Source organism: Rhipicephalus sanguineus, chromosome 10 (assembly GCF_013339695.2).
Source record: "Rhipicephalus sanguineus isolate Rsan-2018 chromosome 10, BIME_Rsan_1.4, whole genome shotgun sequence".
Classification (NCBI taxonomy): Eukaryota; Metazoa; Arthropoda; class Arachnida; order Ixodida; family Ixodidae; genus Rhipicephalus; species Rhipicephalus sanguineus.
In genome coordinates, this window is record NC_051185.1 from 97518192 (window position 1) to 97538696 (window position 20505).

Genomic DNA, 20505 nt, shown 5'->3' on the forward strand with positions numbered 1-20505 from the left:
TGCTGCCATGACTGCTTTGTGGAAACTGCCGTCCAATCTATTTTCACGTATGTGGGCTACGGCTGGCAGCCCAATGAAAATGGAGTGAGAGAGGCACACTTCACAGGGTCAACATCGATAGTTCGGTCGAGCAGAGAGTGCGCAACCACCGAGACGACGCAATAGAAGTCTGCTGACAATTGTGCAACACAGCCACCCTTCCTGGCACTCGGGCAACGATGCTGCCATGACTGCATTGACGAAACTGCCGTCCAATATATTTTCACGTGTGTGGGCTACGGCTGGCAGCCCAATGAAAATGGAGTGAGAGAGGCACACTTCACAGGGGCAACATCGAATGTTCGGTCGAGCAGAGAGTGCGCAACCACCGAGACGACGCAATAGAAGTCTGCTGACAATTGTGCAACGCAGCCACCCTTCCTGGCACTCGGGCAACGATGCTGCCATGACTGCTTTGTGGAAACTGCCGTCCAATATATTTTCACGTGTGTGGGCTACGGCTGGGAGCCCAATGAGAATGGAGTGAGAGAGGCACACTAGACTGGGGCAACATCGAATGATCGGTCGATCAGAGAGTGCGCAACCACCGAGACGACGCAATAGAAGTCTGCTGACAATTGTGCAAAGCAGCAACCCTTCCTGGCACTCGGGCAATGATGCTGCCATGATTGCTTTGTGGAAACTGCCGTTCAATATGTTTTCACGTGTGTGGGCTACGGCTGGCAGCCCAATGAGAATGGAGTGAGAGAGGCACACTTCACAGGGTCAACATCGATAGTTCGGTCGAGCAGAGAGTGCGCAACCACCGAGACGACGCAATAGAAGTCTGCTGACAATTGTGCAACGCAGCCACCCTTCCTGGCACTCGGGCAACGATGCTGCCATGACTGCTTTGTGGAAACTGCCGTCCAATATATTTTCACGTGTGTGGGCTACGGCTGGGAGCCCAATGAGAATGGAGTGAGAGAGGCACACTAGACTGGGGCAACATCAAATGTTCGGTCGATCAGAGAGTGCGCAACCACCGAGACGACGCAATAGAAGTCTGCTGACAATTGTGCAACGCAGCCACCCTTCCTGGCACTCGGGCAACGATGCTGCCATGACTGCTTTGTGGAAACTGCCGTCCAATATATTTTCACGTGTGTGGGCTACGGCTGGGAGCCCAATGAGAATGGAGTGAGAGAGGCACACTAGACTGGGGCAACATCGAATGTTCGGTCGATCAGAGAGTGCGCAACCACCGAGACGACGCAATAGAAGTCTGCTGACAATTGTGCAACGCAGCAACCCTTCCTTGCACTCGGGCAACGATGCTGCCATGATTGGTTTGTGGAAACTGCCGTTCAATATGTTTTCACGTGTGTGGGCTACGGCTGGGAGCCCAATGAGAATGGAGTGAGAGAGGCACACTTGACTGGGGCAACATCGAATGTTCGGTCGATCAGAGAGTGCGCAACCACCGAGACGACACAATAGAAGTCTGCTGACAATTGTGCAACGCAGCAACCCTTCCTGGCACTCGGGCAACGATGCTGCCATGACTGCTTTGTGGAAACTGCCATCAAATCTATTTTCACGTGTGTGTGCTACGGCTAGCAGCGCACAGAGAGTGAATGGAGTGGGAGAGCCACATCTACTTGAGACAGCATCACAATTTTGACATAACGACTAGATGGGAGTATTCGTGATATGTCCCTCGTTCCTTGTTTGGGTAAGTCCAGAAAACATATGTTCAACTTAATTTACTTGTCTGCTGTGTATAACACTTCTGTTTGGTAATTGCCCATGGTGTGTGTACTTCAAAACTGATGACTAATGAATATAGTCTGTGATTGTGATCAGAAGAGAAAGATCTGAATGTTTAGCCCTAAAAACTAATATCTTAAGAGAAAATTGAAGATCATGCATGAAGCAGAATTATTTTGGAGCGCGAGAAGATTACATAAGTCCGCTGCCAAAAAGAAAAACGTGCACAGACATTCAGCTTAAAAGGAACGGAACGCGGAAATTAATTATGCGTCGTTTAAACTACAAGCAGTATTCAATTAAACATCAGGTAATGACGTAAAAAAACTCACACCTGAGCGTGTCTACAGAGGTGGATATCTGAAGCCCACGTACTCGGCTGATGGGAACTGCTTCCGTATGGCGATGACGACGCACGCAGGCAGCACGACTCTGTTGCGTCTCCCCAGCCTCTTCCAAATCCACCGAGTAAAAAAGCGGTACGCCAGGAAGCGATATTTCCTGGAAGAAAGCGTAAGATGACGCTGCTGGAACTGTAACTTCAACATGTCTTTTACTTCAGTATTACCTGTGCACTTCTCCTTCAACCGCGACGCCGTTTTCCTGAAGCTCCCAATACAGAGCGCGCAGCACCGCGGAGCTTAGGCACACGCTTCGGAACTCCTCGTGCTGTGTGATGCAGCCGTCCGGACTTTCGCGAACAACCTCCGGTATGTCGCGGCAGCACACTTGCTCAAGGGCCGTTGGCATTGGCCCACAAAGCCCGCAGTCACACCTGCATCGCCGAAAATAGGCGTAAGCGACCGTGATCGTGAACGCCGCACGTACACCGCGAAATGAAAGACGTCCTGACGATTTCGTTTGTAGCGCTTGCAGTTATGAAGCACAACGGAGAAGTTACATACACGGCAGAGTACGCGCGACAGCTCCGCGAGGACGAGCAAGTATCGAATAGAAAGGGTTACTTCGCTCATGTACACTTACCGGTGATCGTTGCCATCGTCGTGGAAATCCGGCGAGTCTGGTGGTGGCGGATCAGGCGGATCACTGCTGCCACCCTCAGCACGAAGCGCCGGATCGCGAAATGGCGTATCACTGTAAGGGTCAAAACCCATCTCTCGGCTCATTCGGCGCAACCGCTCTTCGAGGCCGGGGTCCATTCTGAACTGTCCGAACTGCCGTGAAACAAAACACACGCTGCACACGCTGTTCGGATGGCACTCGCAGGAGATGGACGATCAGACGAGCCAGCGGCCCAGCGCCTGACCCGCCGGTGGCTACTGCGCTGGCTTCGACTTACCGGAAGTAGACGACGCGATGGCACGCAAGCGTTCTCGCACGTCACATCGTGACGCAGAGCCTCTTGAAGGCGGAGCTTAGCCCCGAGCGCTCGAAGGAAAAGTTGAGGGTGAAAGGCGGAGTGGAGAAGGAGGGAAGCTCTTTATTATTCGTAGCTCCCTTAATAAAGGGTGTTTTGACTGAATTATGGTGCCAATGATTTGCTCCAGTATTGGTCTTAGCAAAAACGAAATGTCAAAAAACCGTTTCAGGGACCCTTTAAGTGGACCCGTGCGCTGCTTCGCATCCCCACATGGTTCCCTTTAGTGGGAGATGGTGTAATATTTTAGATGCGAAGCAGCTTTTGCGCTGGGCTGTGTCCGTAGTTCCATTGGTGACCGTCCGCTTTCTACAACCTAGCGTAGACATCTGTGGTGCGATCTTGTACGCGTTCCAAGATAAACACGGAGGCGTGGCATTGCATCCAGCCGCACGTGACCGCACATGACCGCACGCGATTGGTCAATGCAGGGCCGTGACGTCTGTAGCGGTTCACATGGGCCATTCGCGTGCGGCTGGATGTAACGCCACGCCTCCGTGTTTATTTGGAATGCGTACAAGATCGCACCACTGAGCACACGTTCGCGCCAAGAAGTCTTCTTCTTCGTGTTCTTCGACAGCCTTGATGATGATATGTGGAGAGCGCTTTAGGTGCCCGGGCTGCCGTATGCTGTCCTAGCTTGGCGTAACGCAGGCAAAGCCATGTGTGCTGGCACGGCCTAGCGCGTTCGAACTTGTGTAAGGTGCTGGGTAAGACGCTGTGGTCTCTCCCCCTTACACTCTCACAGCGATCACGTGATGACGCCGGGGAACAAGATTCTGCTGACGCGCGATGAACCAACGCGTTGTATCCTAGTCAGAACGCGCTGGCACGCGCTAGCGAGTTCGGGCTTGTGTGATGGGCTGGGTAAGACGCTGTGGCCTCTCCCCTTTACACTCTATCAGCAATCACGTGATGGCTTCGGGAACGAGATTCTGAAGACGCGCGATGAACCCGCGTGGCGTGCTCCAACAAGAGTTCAGGACGAGTAACAGTAACAGCCACAACAGTGAATTCATGGTGTGCTCCACTTGCAAGGACGCGTTAACATCGGGCATGGTGGCCGTAATGAACTGAACCTTAAGTCGAACCATGCACTCCTTCGCATCCCCACATGGTTCCCTTTAGTGGGAGATGATGTAATTTTTTAACACGAAAGTGTTTTATGCCGGGGTCCAACAAGACTTCAGTGACGTATTTCCGTCACTAAAAATGACGTCGAAAAAATATACACGATCAGATGGCAAAGAAAAAAAATCACAGCATATCCACGGAGTGAATGATGATGAGTGGGCGAAGCTGCGGAGGTTCATCGGTAAACCGTGAATCTTCCGTGAATTCTGCCCAGTACATCATCACCGTCGTGAGATCGGGCGCGTTTATACTAATGGTTCGATGAGTTATGACGACTTGCAGCTCATTTTAATTTTAAATGTACGCTGTGAATTTTCATTGTTTAGAAAAACATTGCTTTAGAAAACATCTGGCGTCTTTCGTTAAGCAGCTGGCGTCTTTTCGTTTTGCTTTAGAAACATCTGGCGTCTTTCGTTGGTTTATTTCATCAATCAACGGCGTTTTGAACAAAATTTTTATTGTTTAATCACGCACAGGAGAAATCTCACCAGGCACTACCTTGGAGGTAAACAATGGCTGCTAATGGGAATGAGACACAGAAGAAGTCGGCTTTTAGCTAACACTTACACTTCTACTTCTACTAACGTTTCCTACTGGAACATGCCAATGGCTGCTAATGGGGAATGAGAGACAGAAGAATTGGGCTTTTAGTTAACGCGCACGCTGCGAATTTTTTATTGTTCAACAACGCACAGGAAAAATCTCCCACCGGCACCACCTTGGAGGTCAAGATCTGGTACTAGCTTTACGACTGGTTACGCACTACTACGAGGGACGAACGGGTGCCGCCTTAAGGAGCTTCGCCCCTAAAAACTTCCGTCAACGGGCATCGAACCTACGCCAGCTCGGTCCGCAACAATAGATGCCGCGCACGCTATCCACTGCGCCACGGTCAGTCTCTAGAGGCTTTACAAACGCGCATTTTATATCTACCACTCTCCCGGTCGGCGGGGTGGTGTTGCTCTCTGGGTGCGGTAAAGTACAGCACTGTAAAGTAATTCGTCATTACTGTGGCCTCCGCGATTAGCACCTGCAACGCGTTACACGTCCCTCCCATTCGGCGCGTTTTCAATAGAAGGTCAATTTTGTTAATGCCTTAACACACCGCGAGGTGGCGACCTTAGTCCAAGCGTCGTAAAAGCGTCGGCCTTGCTCACAGCACCACGCTAATCCAAACCAAAAATATCTCTGCGACGCGCGGCTGCCTCACCTGGCTGTAAAACCGCGTTCCCCACTCACGCGCTCGCCCCTAGAAAAATCGCGGCCGGGCTACCGGGGCGGCAGGACGCGCTTTGCGTTTTCCTCTATTCCGGCCGTAGTGTTCAATCACACTTTACATGGCGCGGAATGGCGACCAAGTTGTGCGTCCAATATGTGACGCTCTTCTCGCTATCACACCTCGTTCTCTGATTACGCTTTCACCGTTAACTACTACAGCTACCACAAGGGTTTGTTTAATCATTTAACGTGGATATTAGGTGTCGGGATGGAGATGTACCACCAATCATCAAAGTGAGTGCATACATGTTAAACGCTGCCATTAGCTGCCAGACATCAATATACATTGTGCAAACTTCCTCATGTCAATGTACAGTCAACATTCAATTACTTCTGTAAGGGCGCGCTTTACTTTCGTGTTGTTCCGATTCCTATGACGGTGGGATCAACCATGTTTTTTTTCTAAAAGCAGGAGCATGACTGTGTTCAAAAATATGTGGTCGATTCGTAGTTCAATAAACTGTACGATACGACGTGGGAGAGAGAGTGCTGCGCTGTCACAAAATTAAGTAGGCCAGTTAAGAATATTTAGTTAAGAATATTTATTAGTTATTCAAAGGGCAAATGATCCAGCTGAATTCTGCAAGATCTGCTTGTAATTCACACAGGAAAGAAAATTGCAACCCTCTACGAGTCTGAACTTTAATATTTTGGGCTATAAGTAAAACAAATATCTGTATACACAGAAAAATCTGGCTGTTCGAGAGCAGACAATTTCATAGCAGACCAAAGAACTTGTAGCATATGGTGACACCAACTACAATGCCACAATGCAAGAACCCAATTTTTCATATGACACTATTAAAAAATTAGCTGGAAAAGTATTAATTCTTCTTCACACACTACAAAACCAAAAATTTCTTAACTTCATCATGTCATAAATCCTCACAATGATAAGATTGCTGGTAGTACGACTGCTACACTGTGACTGGCTTCTGATGTCTGATCAAGTGCAAAGCATCTCAAACGGCTTGTTTAATTTGTGCTAGAACAACTGACATTAAAAAATCCAGCCATGAATATACATCGGAGCTGGTGTCTTCCTTCGTTATGCTATTGCCTCTCTATGTATTGCAACTCTGTTCAAATATTTCTATATTTTCCAAGTTTTTAACATGAAAGTGTTTTATGCCGGGGACCACCAAGATTTCAGTGACGTTTTTCCGCCACGGAAATGACGTCGAAATAATGCACATGATCAGATGGCAAAGAAAAAAGTTTCTTCTACGAGAATCGAACCTACGACCTCACGGTCTGCGACAAGAGATTCCCGGTATGCTTCCCACTGCGCCACCATCGCACACTTTGAAGACTACAAACGCGCATTTTATATCTTGCACTTTCCTCTCATAGCGCTCTTGTTTGGCGGGGTGGTGTCAGACTAGCTAGGAGGGCTAGTTGGTGTCACACATTATGATATAAAACTTTGACGCAAAGAGACTTCTTCGTCCTGCGTCGTTTATTGGCACTCAAAGTTTTATGTCATAATGGGATGGTGTCGCCATCCGGGAGCGGTAAAATGAAATAATGCATCATGACCGTGGCCTTCGCGATTAGCTCCTGAAACGCGTCGTTGCTACGCGTCCGTCCCTTTCGGTGCGTTTCCAATAGGAAAAGCTTAGTTTTGTCAATGCCTTAACACACCGCGAGGAGGCGACCTTAGCCAAGCCTCGGCCTCGCTCATAGCAGCCATTCCTGTTAGAGCCTCTGTAACCACGTTCCCCGATTACGCTCGCCCCGGGAAAAATTGCGGATGGGCTAGCGGGGAGACGCAACGCGCGTTTCGTTTTCCTCTTGTTCGGCGGTGGTGTGCTGTTTAATCTTTAACATGCCGCGGAATGGCGACCTTAGTCGACGCTCTTCTGGCTGTCACACCGCTTTCTCTTATTACGCTCTCACCGGTAATTACTACAGCTACAACAAAGGTTTGTCTAATCGATGATCAAGGACGTGTGTCGTCGGGACGGAGATGTGCCACCAAGCATCAACTTGGGTGCATTCACGTTATACGGAGCTATAGCTGCCAAACACCAATAGACATTGAGCTAGCTCTCTTATATCAGTGTACGGTAAGAATGCAACTACTTTTGTAAGGACACATCTTACTTTCGTGTAATACCGATTCCTATCACGGAGGGTTCAACCGTTTTTTTTTCTATGAATATCCTCACGCAAAAAAAGGAGTTCCGGACTTGACCCGAATCCTGGACTTAGTTCTCCGGTAGCGGCACTCGTACGTCGTTGTTGGCGTACAACGGTGTGCTCACTGTGTTGAGTTAATATTTCGCGGGCAGGCGAAGTGGATCTCAGAGGCCGCGTCAAAAAAAAGCATGATGGAGATCTTCTTTGCTAGGTGCCGCAGCGAACCCAAGTCTCACAGTATTTCAGTGAGCTTAATCAATATATTAAGTAATTATCCTGATAGCTGGTTGGTGGTGTCGGAGAGCGCGTGAGATGCCAGCTCCGGTGACCCAACTGTGTGAAATCACTGATCCTCACGCATGCGCAGCACGGCTCATGACCCTCCACGCGAAATCGGTTCCGGCTAGGCAAGTGTAGCTAACGCTACATAAAGGACAACCGCAAGGCTCGTACAGACGCAAGCTTTTCAAATGATTTCGAGAAGCGCGGGTACTCTACTATGGTTGACTATGAATGGTTGCCGACGTAGGTTAATACTTTATATCTAAGCTTCGCAGTGTCCGTCCACTGCTGTTGGAGCCAAAACATACATGGCGTACCCTACCTGTCAACAAACGCACCCACGGTAATCGCCCTAACAAACCTTGCATGTTTTACGCAAGTATATCGCTAGCGTCTGACCTACAAAAATGCTGGGTCAACATTATTACGTCATAATCCGGGGAAAAGTTCCCTTTAACTTCATCTTTGTTAAAAGTGCGACTTGAGAGGGCAACAACGTAATAATGTCGGCCAATCTTTGCTGTAAAGCGCTTTTGAACGTGTTATTTCAGTGACGATTTCCAACTTTTGTAAGCATGCTAAGGGCAGAGGGTAGGCTAAAATTTGAAAAAATAAATCAAAATTTGTGTATTTGCTTGTTTCAAATGATGAGTCCTACATTAACAATATTGATTGTCCCACATATTTTCGCATATTACGATTGAGTGAAAAGGACAAAGTTTAAGAACCACTCACGAGCAGCCAGTGGTTCCACACCCCTATGCTCAAGCCACGCACAACCTGAGGTTTCTGCCTTATGTGAATTTTAGGTGCGAAGTATCTTATGGCGGAGTTCAATCCGGGGGTGGTGTGCGGCGTGACCACCCTTATTGCGCATGCGCATACCCTCTCCGCTTGCCCTGTCCACTTCCCCTCTCCCCTACCCCTGTTTACTTTTCCCCTTTCCCCTTCCCCTCTCCAATTCCCCTCTCCCTCCCCCTTTCCACTCTTCCTCTGAAACGCGGGCTAGACATGCCGAAATTCTCTCCTGCGCAAGCCGCGATGAGCACCAGCGCATGCGTGTCCCCTCCCCCTCGCTCTCCTCTCCTACGCTGCCCCCCTCTCGCACGCCTGCCGACTGCGTCCCCCGCTCGCCCCGTGAGAATTAATGGCCAGTCTAGAAGGAAGACAAGACGCGCGTAGCGTTCCTCTTCGCGTTCCACGACGCGAGGTCGGTAGCATGCCCAAAGAACGCCAACGGAACGCCATCGTGCAAGTGCTCCGGCTTCGCATCGCCTCCTCATGGAAAAAAATGTGGAGGCAGCCCCAGTTCTTGGCTTAGGTGTTCGATAGTGACAATCGTACGTCGGCGTTCATGTGCCTTGCTGCCTTAAAATGGCGAGTTAGGATCTGTGGTACATAATTCAGACAAAATTGCAGAGCAAAAGAAAGAAAAAACGTGAGTTTTCAGTAGCGTTAGAGCTTCAAGCTGAAAGACTACTCAACGTTGGATATCCCCAGCTCCTCATTTCTTTCGCAGAGAGCCTTCTCAAGAAGATGTTCTGCCAGTCGTAAACGCGTAAAGCCAGTGCACCGGGCAGGCAGAAGGTAGCTGTGGTACCTTATTCGGGTTCACCTTCCTGCCATTCTCTCATTTTATTATCTCTGTATGTGCACAAGCTTTCGCACAACCTGAGAAAGGTGGCCCAGCGGTATCAGGTCAGCCATATTTACTGCACCACGCAGGCTCTCCAAGCTCTGCAGAATAACGAACACGGAGGGAAGTATGCGGCAGGGCTGCGGCACAACGCACAGACCGCACTTTGTTGAATGCGCAGAAGGGGTGCTGTGTGAAATTGCTTTATTGTGCGGAAAAGTGTATGTGGGCCAAACTGGGAGATGCATCAATGATAGTTTAAATGGAGCATGCGAACAACGCGAAACATGCGATACACCGTAATCTGCTGTCCGGCGTCCGTACCATTGGGCCCGCCAAGCAAGCTCACATTGTAAAGCGGATTGATTATTTGTAGCCTTGTCATCAATGTTACAAGACTCTCGGGAGGTCAAGAGCCACTGACGTACATCTTGCCACAGCCCGTGACGAGTGTCAGCTGCAAGAGCGACCACGTGCTTTGCGGTGAAATGGCAACAGAAAGAAATGCAGGGTGCATTCGGAGGGCCAAGTTCAAGAATTATTTCTTCCGTAAAACAAAAAAATGAATTCATTGCGCTACCTTCATTACTGATGAGTGAAGTCTTCTATCCAATTTCATATCATGAGGATTGTTACTTGGATCGCATCAGTACAAGAAATACGTTTAATATGCGACAAATTGCACATTCTCTCTGATTTCACTTTTTTTTTTCGGGAAGATGTGAGGTCTATTTCACTACTAAACATTTTTGTGCGAAAATACACTTTCCTGAAAACCACACTATCTTGCATGCTTTCTTAAAGAGGGCGGTGAAAATTTCTCTGCTGTTGGCAAGTGACCTGTATGCGTTAAGAAAAAAGACCGAAAGTTTGAGGTGTGCATTCAGAATGAGTTCTAACAAGATGTGTTCGACCTTGAGGTCAGGATGAACTTCATGCTTGGTGTACGAAAAATATTTTGCAATATATGTAGCAATCCCCCGTTTTCCCTTCTCAAAGACTGACTCTGCACGGTATCCTCGAAATATGGGGCTATCGATGGTCGTCTCATGAAGGAGGCGGACAGAAAGGTTCTCAGCATTTGAGCGCAGTAAATGTTGTAAGGCGTACTTCCGTTTTGAAAAGTTAAGGTGATTCCATTGCCAAATGGTGAGATTGTTCAATGTAGCCATGTTTAATGATGAAGTATTGGCCGGCCCTCCATCTCTTGATGCCGGTAGGCTTCGAAGATTTGTGCTCGTGCTGTTATTTCAGTCATTTGAGGTTTTAGTGGGTTGATTTCGGATTATATGTCTGCACGGAACTGTTCTAACAGCGCCGTCATGTGTGCTATTATGCTCGACATCGTTAGAGGCTCTTCGGCCTATATTCTGGTGCCTGCGCGCTTTTTCGCGCCGCGTGCTGGGTTTGAGGGAGCGGGAGGATCACTCGCGTTGCTCTCGAGGCTGAGGCGTTTGAAGGAGCACCTTCATCTCAGAAAGCTCTTTGCGAAGAAAAGCATTCTCGCATTCGAGAGTTTGAATTTTGTCTGCTATGGGCTGTGGCAATGATCCCGAGCGCACAGGTGCGCGGGTCTCACCTTTACATGCGATCTTGTCGGCCCAGGTGGGTTTGGAGGTGTCCGAAGCCGGTGAGCTGACCGGTGTGGCCTGGTTTTGGGTTTGAACGGCCGTTGTAGGTGTAGACCGGGTGTATACAGCAGGCAAGATACACTTGGGTTGTTTGCGCATAACTTTAGTTCGCTAGTTATGCATGTCACTTCGGCATCAATTGGGACAATGCTCGATAATGCTAAGTCCACTGTCCAGTATTTCAAGCAAAGCAGTTCGGCACTCGCAAATCTTCGCGAGATACAAGCGTCCCTTCATGAATATCAACTTAACGCAAGGCGTTCCCACTCGCTGGAATTTCCCCTCTGGCATGCTAGAAAAGTTATTGAACAACAAAGAGCCAGTTGTTTCAACTTTAGCGTTACTGGGCTACAAATACCTACTACGTTATCTAGAATGAACAGAAATTTAATGATGTAACAAAGAAAATTTCTGCTGATGCAAATGTATCGTTGTCTAAAACGACCGTTCTGTCCAGAATAATGACGAGGAAAGTAAGACAGTGTCTTGCAACTACAAGATACGCCCCTCAGACCATTGAAATTCTTGCATACGAACTCATAGCCGGTCTCACACGGCAATTAAGTAACCGAGAATACGAGTTAATTTCGCAGGCAATGATTTTGGACCGACAGTTTTAATCGCACGGCTTTGGGGATGATGCGAAGTTTAGGTCGGCACAGAAAACGCTTGTTTTTAAGGTGAAAGCGGCTATTGAGAGTACGGAGCCTGGACCAAGCAATGAGTCCGAGGAGACCCCTGTTGAGACCACCTTAGTATGGGATGAGTTTGACGCCAGTTTTAGCCCATTGCAAGAAAAACGCAGACCCTACAGCTCAGGCCGTAGTTGAGATAGATAAGCATCTCAAGGAGCCGTACATAAATCGCACTAAAGATCCACTGGAGTAGTGGGAAAGTAGGAAGCTCATATACCCGAACTTGCATGCAATCGCTTTAAAAAGCCTATGTATACCCGCTACAAGTGCCCCTTGTGAACGAATATTTGCTAAAGCAGGCAAAATTTGTACCGAAAAGAGGAGCCGTTTAAATTCTGATAAAGTCAGCAAAACTCTGTTTAATACTCATAACATGCATTTAATGTAGTGTTTTCATTGTCCATAAGTCTTGTAGATCTTGCGAACTTTGTTGAAGTGTTTTATATTGTACTTGAATTTTTGTTTTGCATTTCACTACATTTTGTATTGTATTGCACTGTATTGTACTTGGCACTTTGTGTCGCATTTCATTTCATTTTGTATTGCGTTTTTTTTTAACTTGGCGTTCATTCTGTATGGCGTTGCAACCCGCTCATTTATAATTAGCGTGTGTATGTGAACAAGAGAACAAACTCGAAAGAAAGTGTGCAGTAACCTTTGTTGTTATTTTGATCGACCACAGTTTACGACGAAGCAATCTTAAATGGCCGGGTAACCGTGTGGAGAGAATCATAGTTTTCTAATGACGCACGAATTTTACTATCTGGCGCTTTACCTCCCAAAACCACGGCATGGTTATGAGGGACGCCCTAGTGGAGGGGTACGAAGATTTTGTCCCTCTGGTGTTCTTTAAACGCGCACTCACATCGCACAGTAGAGGGGCTCTACCATTTCGCATCCATCGAAATGCGACCGTCGCGGCCGGGAGCCCGGGATGGAAACCGCGACCCCCCGAGTCGCAGCGCCCCCTCCCTATTAGTCAATGTGTGGGGCTGACCTTGCACCTCCCCCCCTTTAGGTGAATAGGGGGCGCCCCCACCTGCGCCCTCCCCCTTGCGCACGCCTATGCCTAGAGGGAAATCTGGCACTAGTGTCTATGGGCTTTAGCCGCAGTGTTCTACTATTATAAGAGTTGCGAAAATCCAAACACGTCATTGGCCGAAATCGTAGGGTTTTCTTATTGTCCCGTCATCGGTTGACCAAAAATAAACTAATAAATAAAATGCTGGCAACAACGCGAGCGTTGAGCGGCGTGAGAAGCTTGCGAGAAGAGCTGTCTTGTATTTGTATCACTGCAGTCTTGTGCTTTTTATCACTGCTTCCAGATGGCGCGTCAATCTGCTGGTCCCCGCAGAATCGGCCATGAACGTGTCCGGGTTTCAGAACCCGAAACGCGAGTCGGGTTGTGTAACAGATTGGCTTGTCGAGGCTCGCGGAAGCACGTGGCGTTCAAGTGCGTCTGCAGAACGTGGGAGGCATTCAGCAGCGACCAGCGCAGGCACCGTTTCTTTCAAGCTGCCTGCATAGAAAAAGTATTCTAAGTTCCAGGAGGAGGAGGGAAGGAGAGGTCAGTGTCCTCCATCTTGCCTCCTGTCCCTTCTGTAATCAAGTGAGCCGTGACCTGGTGAGCCATTAAATTGAGCCGGTTCACTTAAGTGAGCAGAGCCACTCGGAGCCACTCACTGAAGTGAGCCGCTTTGCCCATCTCTTGGTCAAACTTTTACAGCATCCTATCCGGTACTATGCGAGGTCTGTATACAACTGCCCTTACACTTACCGTGCTCGGCCACTAAGACTGTGTTTAGAACAAAGTGCGAATGCTTTACAGTACTACGCACTCTACTATCGGACCGCTGCGTGCAGCTGTCCTGAACAATAGGCCTATCTAATGTTCGGTAAACGAAGATCGCAAGCAAGGATTGCAAATGGAGCCACTGAGTTAGAAACACTATTCTTCATCCTTATCCTGTTCTACCGCCACAGTTTCACAACTCAATCATGCGGCTTCCCGGTAACTACACCGTTGATATTTGTATAAAACGCGACGGCGGTGATGCATGAATGACCTTTCCGGGAAAGCATTGCATCTCTTAGCAAAGTGTCTTACCAGGTGCCAGAAAAAGTAACCATTTCTTCATTTTTCTTGCACCGCGTGACGGATTACAGCAAGAGGCGGACCTCACACGCGTTTAGCATAAGAGTGTCCGTTGCAGGTGGCTAATTAAATGTATTTAATAAGTGTCAACGACACGTGCAGGAGAGCAGACGTAAGCGCGTCGCTACCCTACTTTCACAGAATAATTACATATTGAAAGGATTCATACTACCCCATAGGCACGAACACAAATGTGGAAGACACATCCGTATACACGCATGCAACGCCAGGTTGCGTATTCAATACAGCACGCTGGATATACTGAAAAAAAAATCGCCAGTTCCCACTGCCGAATTGATGTTATGCGAAGCATGCGCAGGAATGTGATGGTGTCGCAATTTTTCACATTGAGCGAAACGTTACGGAATGACGCTAGAGAAATGTGCAAATGGTATAAGCCCACACATATTTTGAAGAGTCGCACATGTGTTATATAACCAGCTGTTTACAGTTGCTTAGCGATGCCAACAGCAACATAGGTGTTACCGACAGCAGACGCAGTAAGCTGATATGTAGTGCTTATGTTCTTCAATAGTGGATAGCGCCAATTCGAATAGGACAATGACGGAACACAGATGCACAGGACAGGCGCTACTCGCAACTAAGCTTTATACAAAAAAATTTCTTTAGATATATACATAGCCCAGTGGCATGAGCAGGCGCACTGCACATACGTTACAATCACAGTTGCAGTTGCTACAGTTGCGTTACAGTTGCCATGCTTATACTTGTCCGTTATGACGGAGAACGCGCGCAGGTTTCACGAACCCGTGTGTATGTATGGAAGGAGTTCTGGACAGGTCTTGAATAAGGTCATCATCACCGTGATCAGGAAGCCCCAGCAGCTGGACAGGACTTGTTATCAAATCCGTTAGAGATCGCGACTGTGAACGGTCTAAGTGTAGTGAAATGCGAGGTATAGTACAGATGGGGGAAACCTCGGGTGGCTCTTACGAAGAAATGATCTATGATGCCTCCTGTCCTAGACGTGGTACTGAGGTCTTGTGATGCCCTGTCCAGATGCAAGCCGTCTTTCATGCCGTCTAAGAACCAGGCGTTGCTGGGTTTAGATAAATCAATGCTGAAGACACCGGTACTCATGACGGACATGGTCCTCTCGGCAGAGTTATTGCAGGAAGCATTGACCCCGGTTTTCACGTAATTTACGTGATCGACGTTGCGGACCACGTGGACGGGTGGATGGTAGCCCAGCGTCTTCCGGGGATGCTCTGTCTTCAGCTCCCTAACTTTTCTTGCGTCAGCCGCTGTGGTGTAGTGGTTACGGCGCTCGGCTGCTGACCCGGAAGTCGCGGATTCGATCCAAGTTGCGGCGGTGGCATTTCGATGGAGGCGAAATGCTAGAGGCCCGTGTGCTGTGTCATGTAAGTGCACGTTAAAGAATACCAGATGGTCAAAGTTTTCGGAGCCCTTCACTACGGCGTCTCTCATGATCACATCTTGGTTTTGGGACGTCGAACCCCAACAATTACTATTATTATCACTTTCTTTCCGTGTCAATGTGTATGTTCGCGGTTACTGCGCTGATTGAGACTCTGTATCACCTGTGGCACATACGCGCATAACATGAACTCTGCTATGCGGGTATGTGCCACACGTGACTGAGAGAAAGGTTTTCGTGACGTACGCGACAGGTATTTTGCGTTATTCATGTCATAACCAGTGAATCGTGTTCGTCATACATTCATCCTACGCTGTGCGAATTTTGGTATTTTACAACCTATGGAGACGACCAGGAGAGCGCCCAGACGTAGGCGGCTAGATAGATAGATAGATAGATACGTAGACAGAAACGGCCAAAGTGCCTGATGTTCGCTAAGAAACGCTTCGCATTTTAGAAACTTTCGTGGTTCAACTTGTTCGATCAAATTTCCTAAAAAGGCAGTCATTATTCACAATTTCTGGTGCAGTTTGGTACTTCGATATCTTTACAAGACAAACTTTGAGATATTGATTTTAATGATATTAGGGCAAGTGTTTCAGTTGTTGAAAGACGGGCTGAGAAGCTGAAGATGATAAGTGGTGCTGTAGGAGGAATCCGAAGATTGTGAAACCATCGCCCCTTGTTTTCTTGTAATATACGACCCCGGTATCAAATTAATAATTCCTTAATTATTTATTATTATTATTATTGTCACGGGGTCGTGACGGGGAAGAAGGAAGATGGCGGCGTGTCCAAGAAGAAACTCTTTATTCGGCCGACTTGTGGCCGGTAAACGGAAAGTCAAACTACAGCGATACACACTGTACACTGATAACTGCATTGGCCGTCGAAAAACAGATCATGGCTGTGGCGCGCCGTCTTTGATGCATCACGTATCGAACTTTCCAGTCTTATCACTGGTGGTCGCGCAAGCTCTAGAATAATGTAGGCTGTTCGCGGCTTGCGCGCAATCTTTACGAAGTGATCTACTGCAATCGCGAAGCTTCAATCGCGAAGCTCGCTAGGTCAGCGTCGAGCGTTGCTGGCCGTCATTGCTGTCAAACCCGAATACATCAAAATAAAACAAGAAGTGGACGTGGCGACAGTATTGATTAATTATTAGTTAAGCGATCTCGGCAATAAACTTTCACGAGAAATTGGCTCGTGCCAATCGTGACAGTCAGTGTGCATAGAAAGACGGCAGCTCCATTACTCTCACTCAGCGTTGTGAAAACACGTCTAGCGTCTTGGATACGCTCCCTTGCACTAGGTTTGAAGAAATTAGACCGACCGCCATGATTGCACCTGTCACTGGGCGGAGTGCAGGGCTGTCGAGATGTTCCTCTCTATGTGCACATCCAAGCATTGCAAACCTGAGGCCGTCGTCGCGAAGGGCGAGTCACTTCGGAGCCGAAGTAGACGTCAGGGCTCCCTTCTCGCGAACCTCCAGACGACGCCTGCAGTTACTTCAGTCCATGGGGGCTCCTAGCCGTCTCAGTTACAGCCGGATTCGTGGTCGCGGGTTTCACGGCACCATATTTAAAGAACTTTGACCGACCGCCATGACTGCCCCGTGTTCTTCCCCTTTAATGGAACACCCAAATTTCATGATGATGATACGTATGCCCCGCATGCGGCGGTCGTTTTCTTCTACTTTCAACACTAGGGAGATTCCTCAAGGGGTTTTATTCAGTCTGGTGAGGCATGCACGAGCGTAGCATTGGTGAGGACATTCGAAAGAGGCCCGCAGTCTTGGTTTCGGAACATTTGTAACATATTAAGCGGCATCTTAAAGGGACCCTGAAACAGTTTTTTGAAGTTTTGTCAGCGCTTAGGCAAGAACATCCCTAAATCATTCGCACCAGAAATTAAGCGACTCACCGTGTACTAAGGCCGCTACGGACAATTATATCATACCCTCCTTCTCACCACGGCCTTGCACCCTCAACTCACAGACTCGCTGGCATCACCGGCAATCGCTGCGCTCTCATGAGCGCACTCGACGATTTGAGCTTCACCCAGTCGTGGCCTCCGATACTGAGCGCAATCTCGGATGCCCACTGTGCCCGGCAGCACGCCATCTGTCAACAAAGACGAAGCTCGTGGAGTGGTAGATATCTGCTCCGACAGGTGCCGCCACACTACCAGCCGATCTTATTTTATTCTTCTGTACGGCGACAACATGCAAAAGCATGCGGACAAAACAAACAATAAAACGCCAGGCCTGCGCCGAAAGCGCAGCACAGTCACAGTCACAGTCACATTCCGACTTGACTTTCACCTCACTGCACACGAACGAACGCGACGACAATCGCCCATGTGGTGAGCCTCAGGCGATATGCTTGGTGTATCCGAGCGGTGGAGGGGACACACGCCGTGTTGCAACTTGACGCTGCCGCAACGACGGAACGCGCTAAAGCGTTGTAAAACATTCCGAGCTGCTGCCGCTTCGGTGCACTTGAAACGCTGTTCAGTCACAAGCTTATACTGCATTGAATGACGACCGCCGAGGTTGATGCTGAGTGCGTGCGGATAACAGTCGGAAAGAGCTTCTTCTGGAAGAAACAAACACCACAGGAAATTTGAAATGACGAATCTCGGTCTCGATGCAGCGGTACCTCGCCTCTCGTTGCGAACTACGCCATGTTGCTTTTTTCATTGGTTCGTCTTAACCACTACGTCATCGTAAAGAGCGGCCGTAGATCGACGCGCATAATACAAATGGACAGCGGTACAGTTTACTTTTTCTTCTTAGCTTGTCATCGACAACAGCTATTGCTGCCTGGGCCGTAAGGGTCGCTGCCCAGGTGGAGCCACCCTGGGGACCGCACCATAGGTGTAAATAAAGTTGATTCCTCCTGCAGACGCGCCACGAGCCAACGCGTTGTATCCTAGTCAGAACGCGCTGGCCCGAGCTAGCGCGTTCGGACCTGTGTAAGGGGCTGGGTAAGACGCTGTGGCCTCTCCCCCTTACACTCTCTCAGCAATCACGTAATCGCGTCAGGGAACCAGGTTCTGCAGACGCGCGGTGAACCCGCGTGGCGTACTCCAGCAAGAGTTCGGGACGAGTATCAGCAACAGCAACTAGGGTGAATTCATGGTGTGCTCCACTTGCGAGCACGCTTTAACATCGGGCAAGGTGCCCGTGATGAACGAAAGTTCGACCCGTGTGCTGCTTCACATCCCCACATGGTTCCCTTTAGTGGGAGATGGTGTAATTTTGTAGATGCGAAGCAGCTTTTGCGCTGGGCTGTATCCGTAGTTTCATTGGCGACCGTCCGCTTTCTACCACCTAGCGTAGACATCTCAGCACGCGTTCGCGCCAAGAAGTCTTCTTCTTCTTCTTCTTCGACCGCCTTGATGATATGTGCAGAGCGCTTTAGGGGCCCGGGCTGCCGTATAATGTCCTAGCTTGGCGTAACGCAGGCAAAGCCATGTGTGCTGGCACGGCCTAGCGCGTTCGAACTTGTGTAAGGTGCTGGGTAAGACGCTGTGGCCTCTCCCCCTTACACTCTCTCAGCCAATCACGTGATAGCGCCGGGGAACAAGATTCTGCTGACGCGCGATGAACCAACGCGTTGTACCCTAGTCACAACGCGCTGGCACGCGCTAGCGCGTTCGGGCCTGTGTACTGTGCTGGGTAAGACGCTGTGGCCTCTCCCCTTTACACTCTATCAGCAATCACGTGAAGGCTTCGGGAACGAGATTCTGAAGACGCGCGATGCTAGAGTTCGGGACGAGTAACAGCAACAGCAACTACAGTGAATTCATGGTGTGCTCCACTTGCAAGGACGCGTTAACATCGGGCATGGTGGCCGTAATGAACTGAACTTTAAGTCGAACTATGCACTCCTTCACATCCCCACATGGTTCCCTTTAGTGGGAGATAGTGTAATTTTTTTTTTAAAAGCAGGAGCATGACTATGTTCAAAAATGTGCGGTCGATTCGTAGTTCAATGAAATGTACGAGGTGGGAGAGTGCTGCGCTGTCACAAAATTAAGTAGGCAAGTTAAGGATATGTAGTTAAGAATATTTATTATTTATTCAAAGGGCAAATGATCCGGCTGAATTTTGCAAGATCTGCGTGCAATTCACACAGGAAGGAAAATTGCAACCCTCCACGAGTCTGAATTTTAATATTTTGGGCTATAAGTAACAATAGGTAAAACAAATACCTGTATACACAGTAAAATCTGGCTGTTCGAGAGCAGACAATTTCATAGCAGACGAATGAACTTGTAGCATATGGTGACACCAACTACAATGCCACAATGCAAGAACCCAATTTTTCATGTGACACTATTAAAATATTAGCTGGAAAAATATTAATATTTCTTCACACACTACAAAAACCTGAAATGTCTTAACATCATCATGTCATAAATCCTCACAATGCTAAGATCACTGGTGGTGCGACTGCTACACTGTGATTGGCTTCTGATGTCTGATCAAGTACAAAGCATATCAAACAGCTTGTTTAATTTGTGCTAGAACAGCTGACATAAAAAAATCCAGCCATGAATTTACATCGGAGCTGGTGTCTTCCTTCATTATGCTATTGCCTCTCTATGTATTGCAACTCTGTTCAAATATTTTTACATTTTCCAAGTTTTTAACATGGAAGTGTTTTATGCCGGGGACCACCAAGATTTCAGTGACGTATTTCCGCCACGGAAATGACGTCGAAATAATGCACATGATCAGATGGCAAAGAAAAAAAAGTTACTTCTACGAGAATCGAACCTACGACCTCACGGTCCACGACCACAGATTCCCGGGATGCTTCCCTCTGCGCCACCATCGCACACTTTGAAGACTACAAACGCGCATTTTATATCTTGCACTTTCCTCTCATAGTGCTCTTGGTCGGCGGGGTGATGTCAGACTAGCTGGGAGGGCTAGTTGGTGTCACACATTATGATATAAAACGTTGACGCAAAGAAACTTCTTCGTCCTGCGTCGTTTATTTGCGCTCAAAGTTTT

General features: G+C 48.4%; 1 protein-coding gene and 1 long non-coding RNA gene across 2 annotated transcripts; both read right to left on the reverse strand.

Annotated features, from left to right (window-relative positions):
- Positions 1–2093: 2093 nt before the first annotated feature.
- LOC119406609 (P2X purinoceptor 7) lies at positions 2094–2909 on the reverse strand. The gene is made up of 3 exons (XM_049420157.1): positions 2734–2909; positions 2318–2524; positions 2094–2250 (listed from the first exon to the last, which is right to left on the reverse strand). Exons 1-3 carry the CDS (start codon positions 2907–2909, stop codon positions 2094–2096), a joined length of 540 nt encoding a protein of 179 aa, XP_049276114.1.
- A 3160-nt stretch (positions 2910–6069) lies between these two features.
- On the reverse strand, positions 6070–19873 carry LOC125760221 (uncharacterized). The gene is made up of 2 exons (XR_007417861.1): positions 19821–19873; positions 6070–6337 (listed from the first exon to the last, which is right to left on the reverse strand). It is a non-coding gene; the product is annotated as an uncharacterized LOC125760221 (long non-coding RNA).
- Positions 19874–20505: the final 632 nt, after the last annotated feature.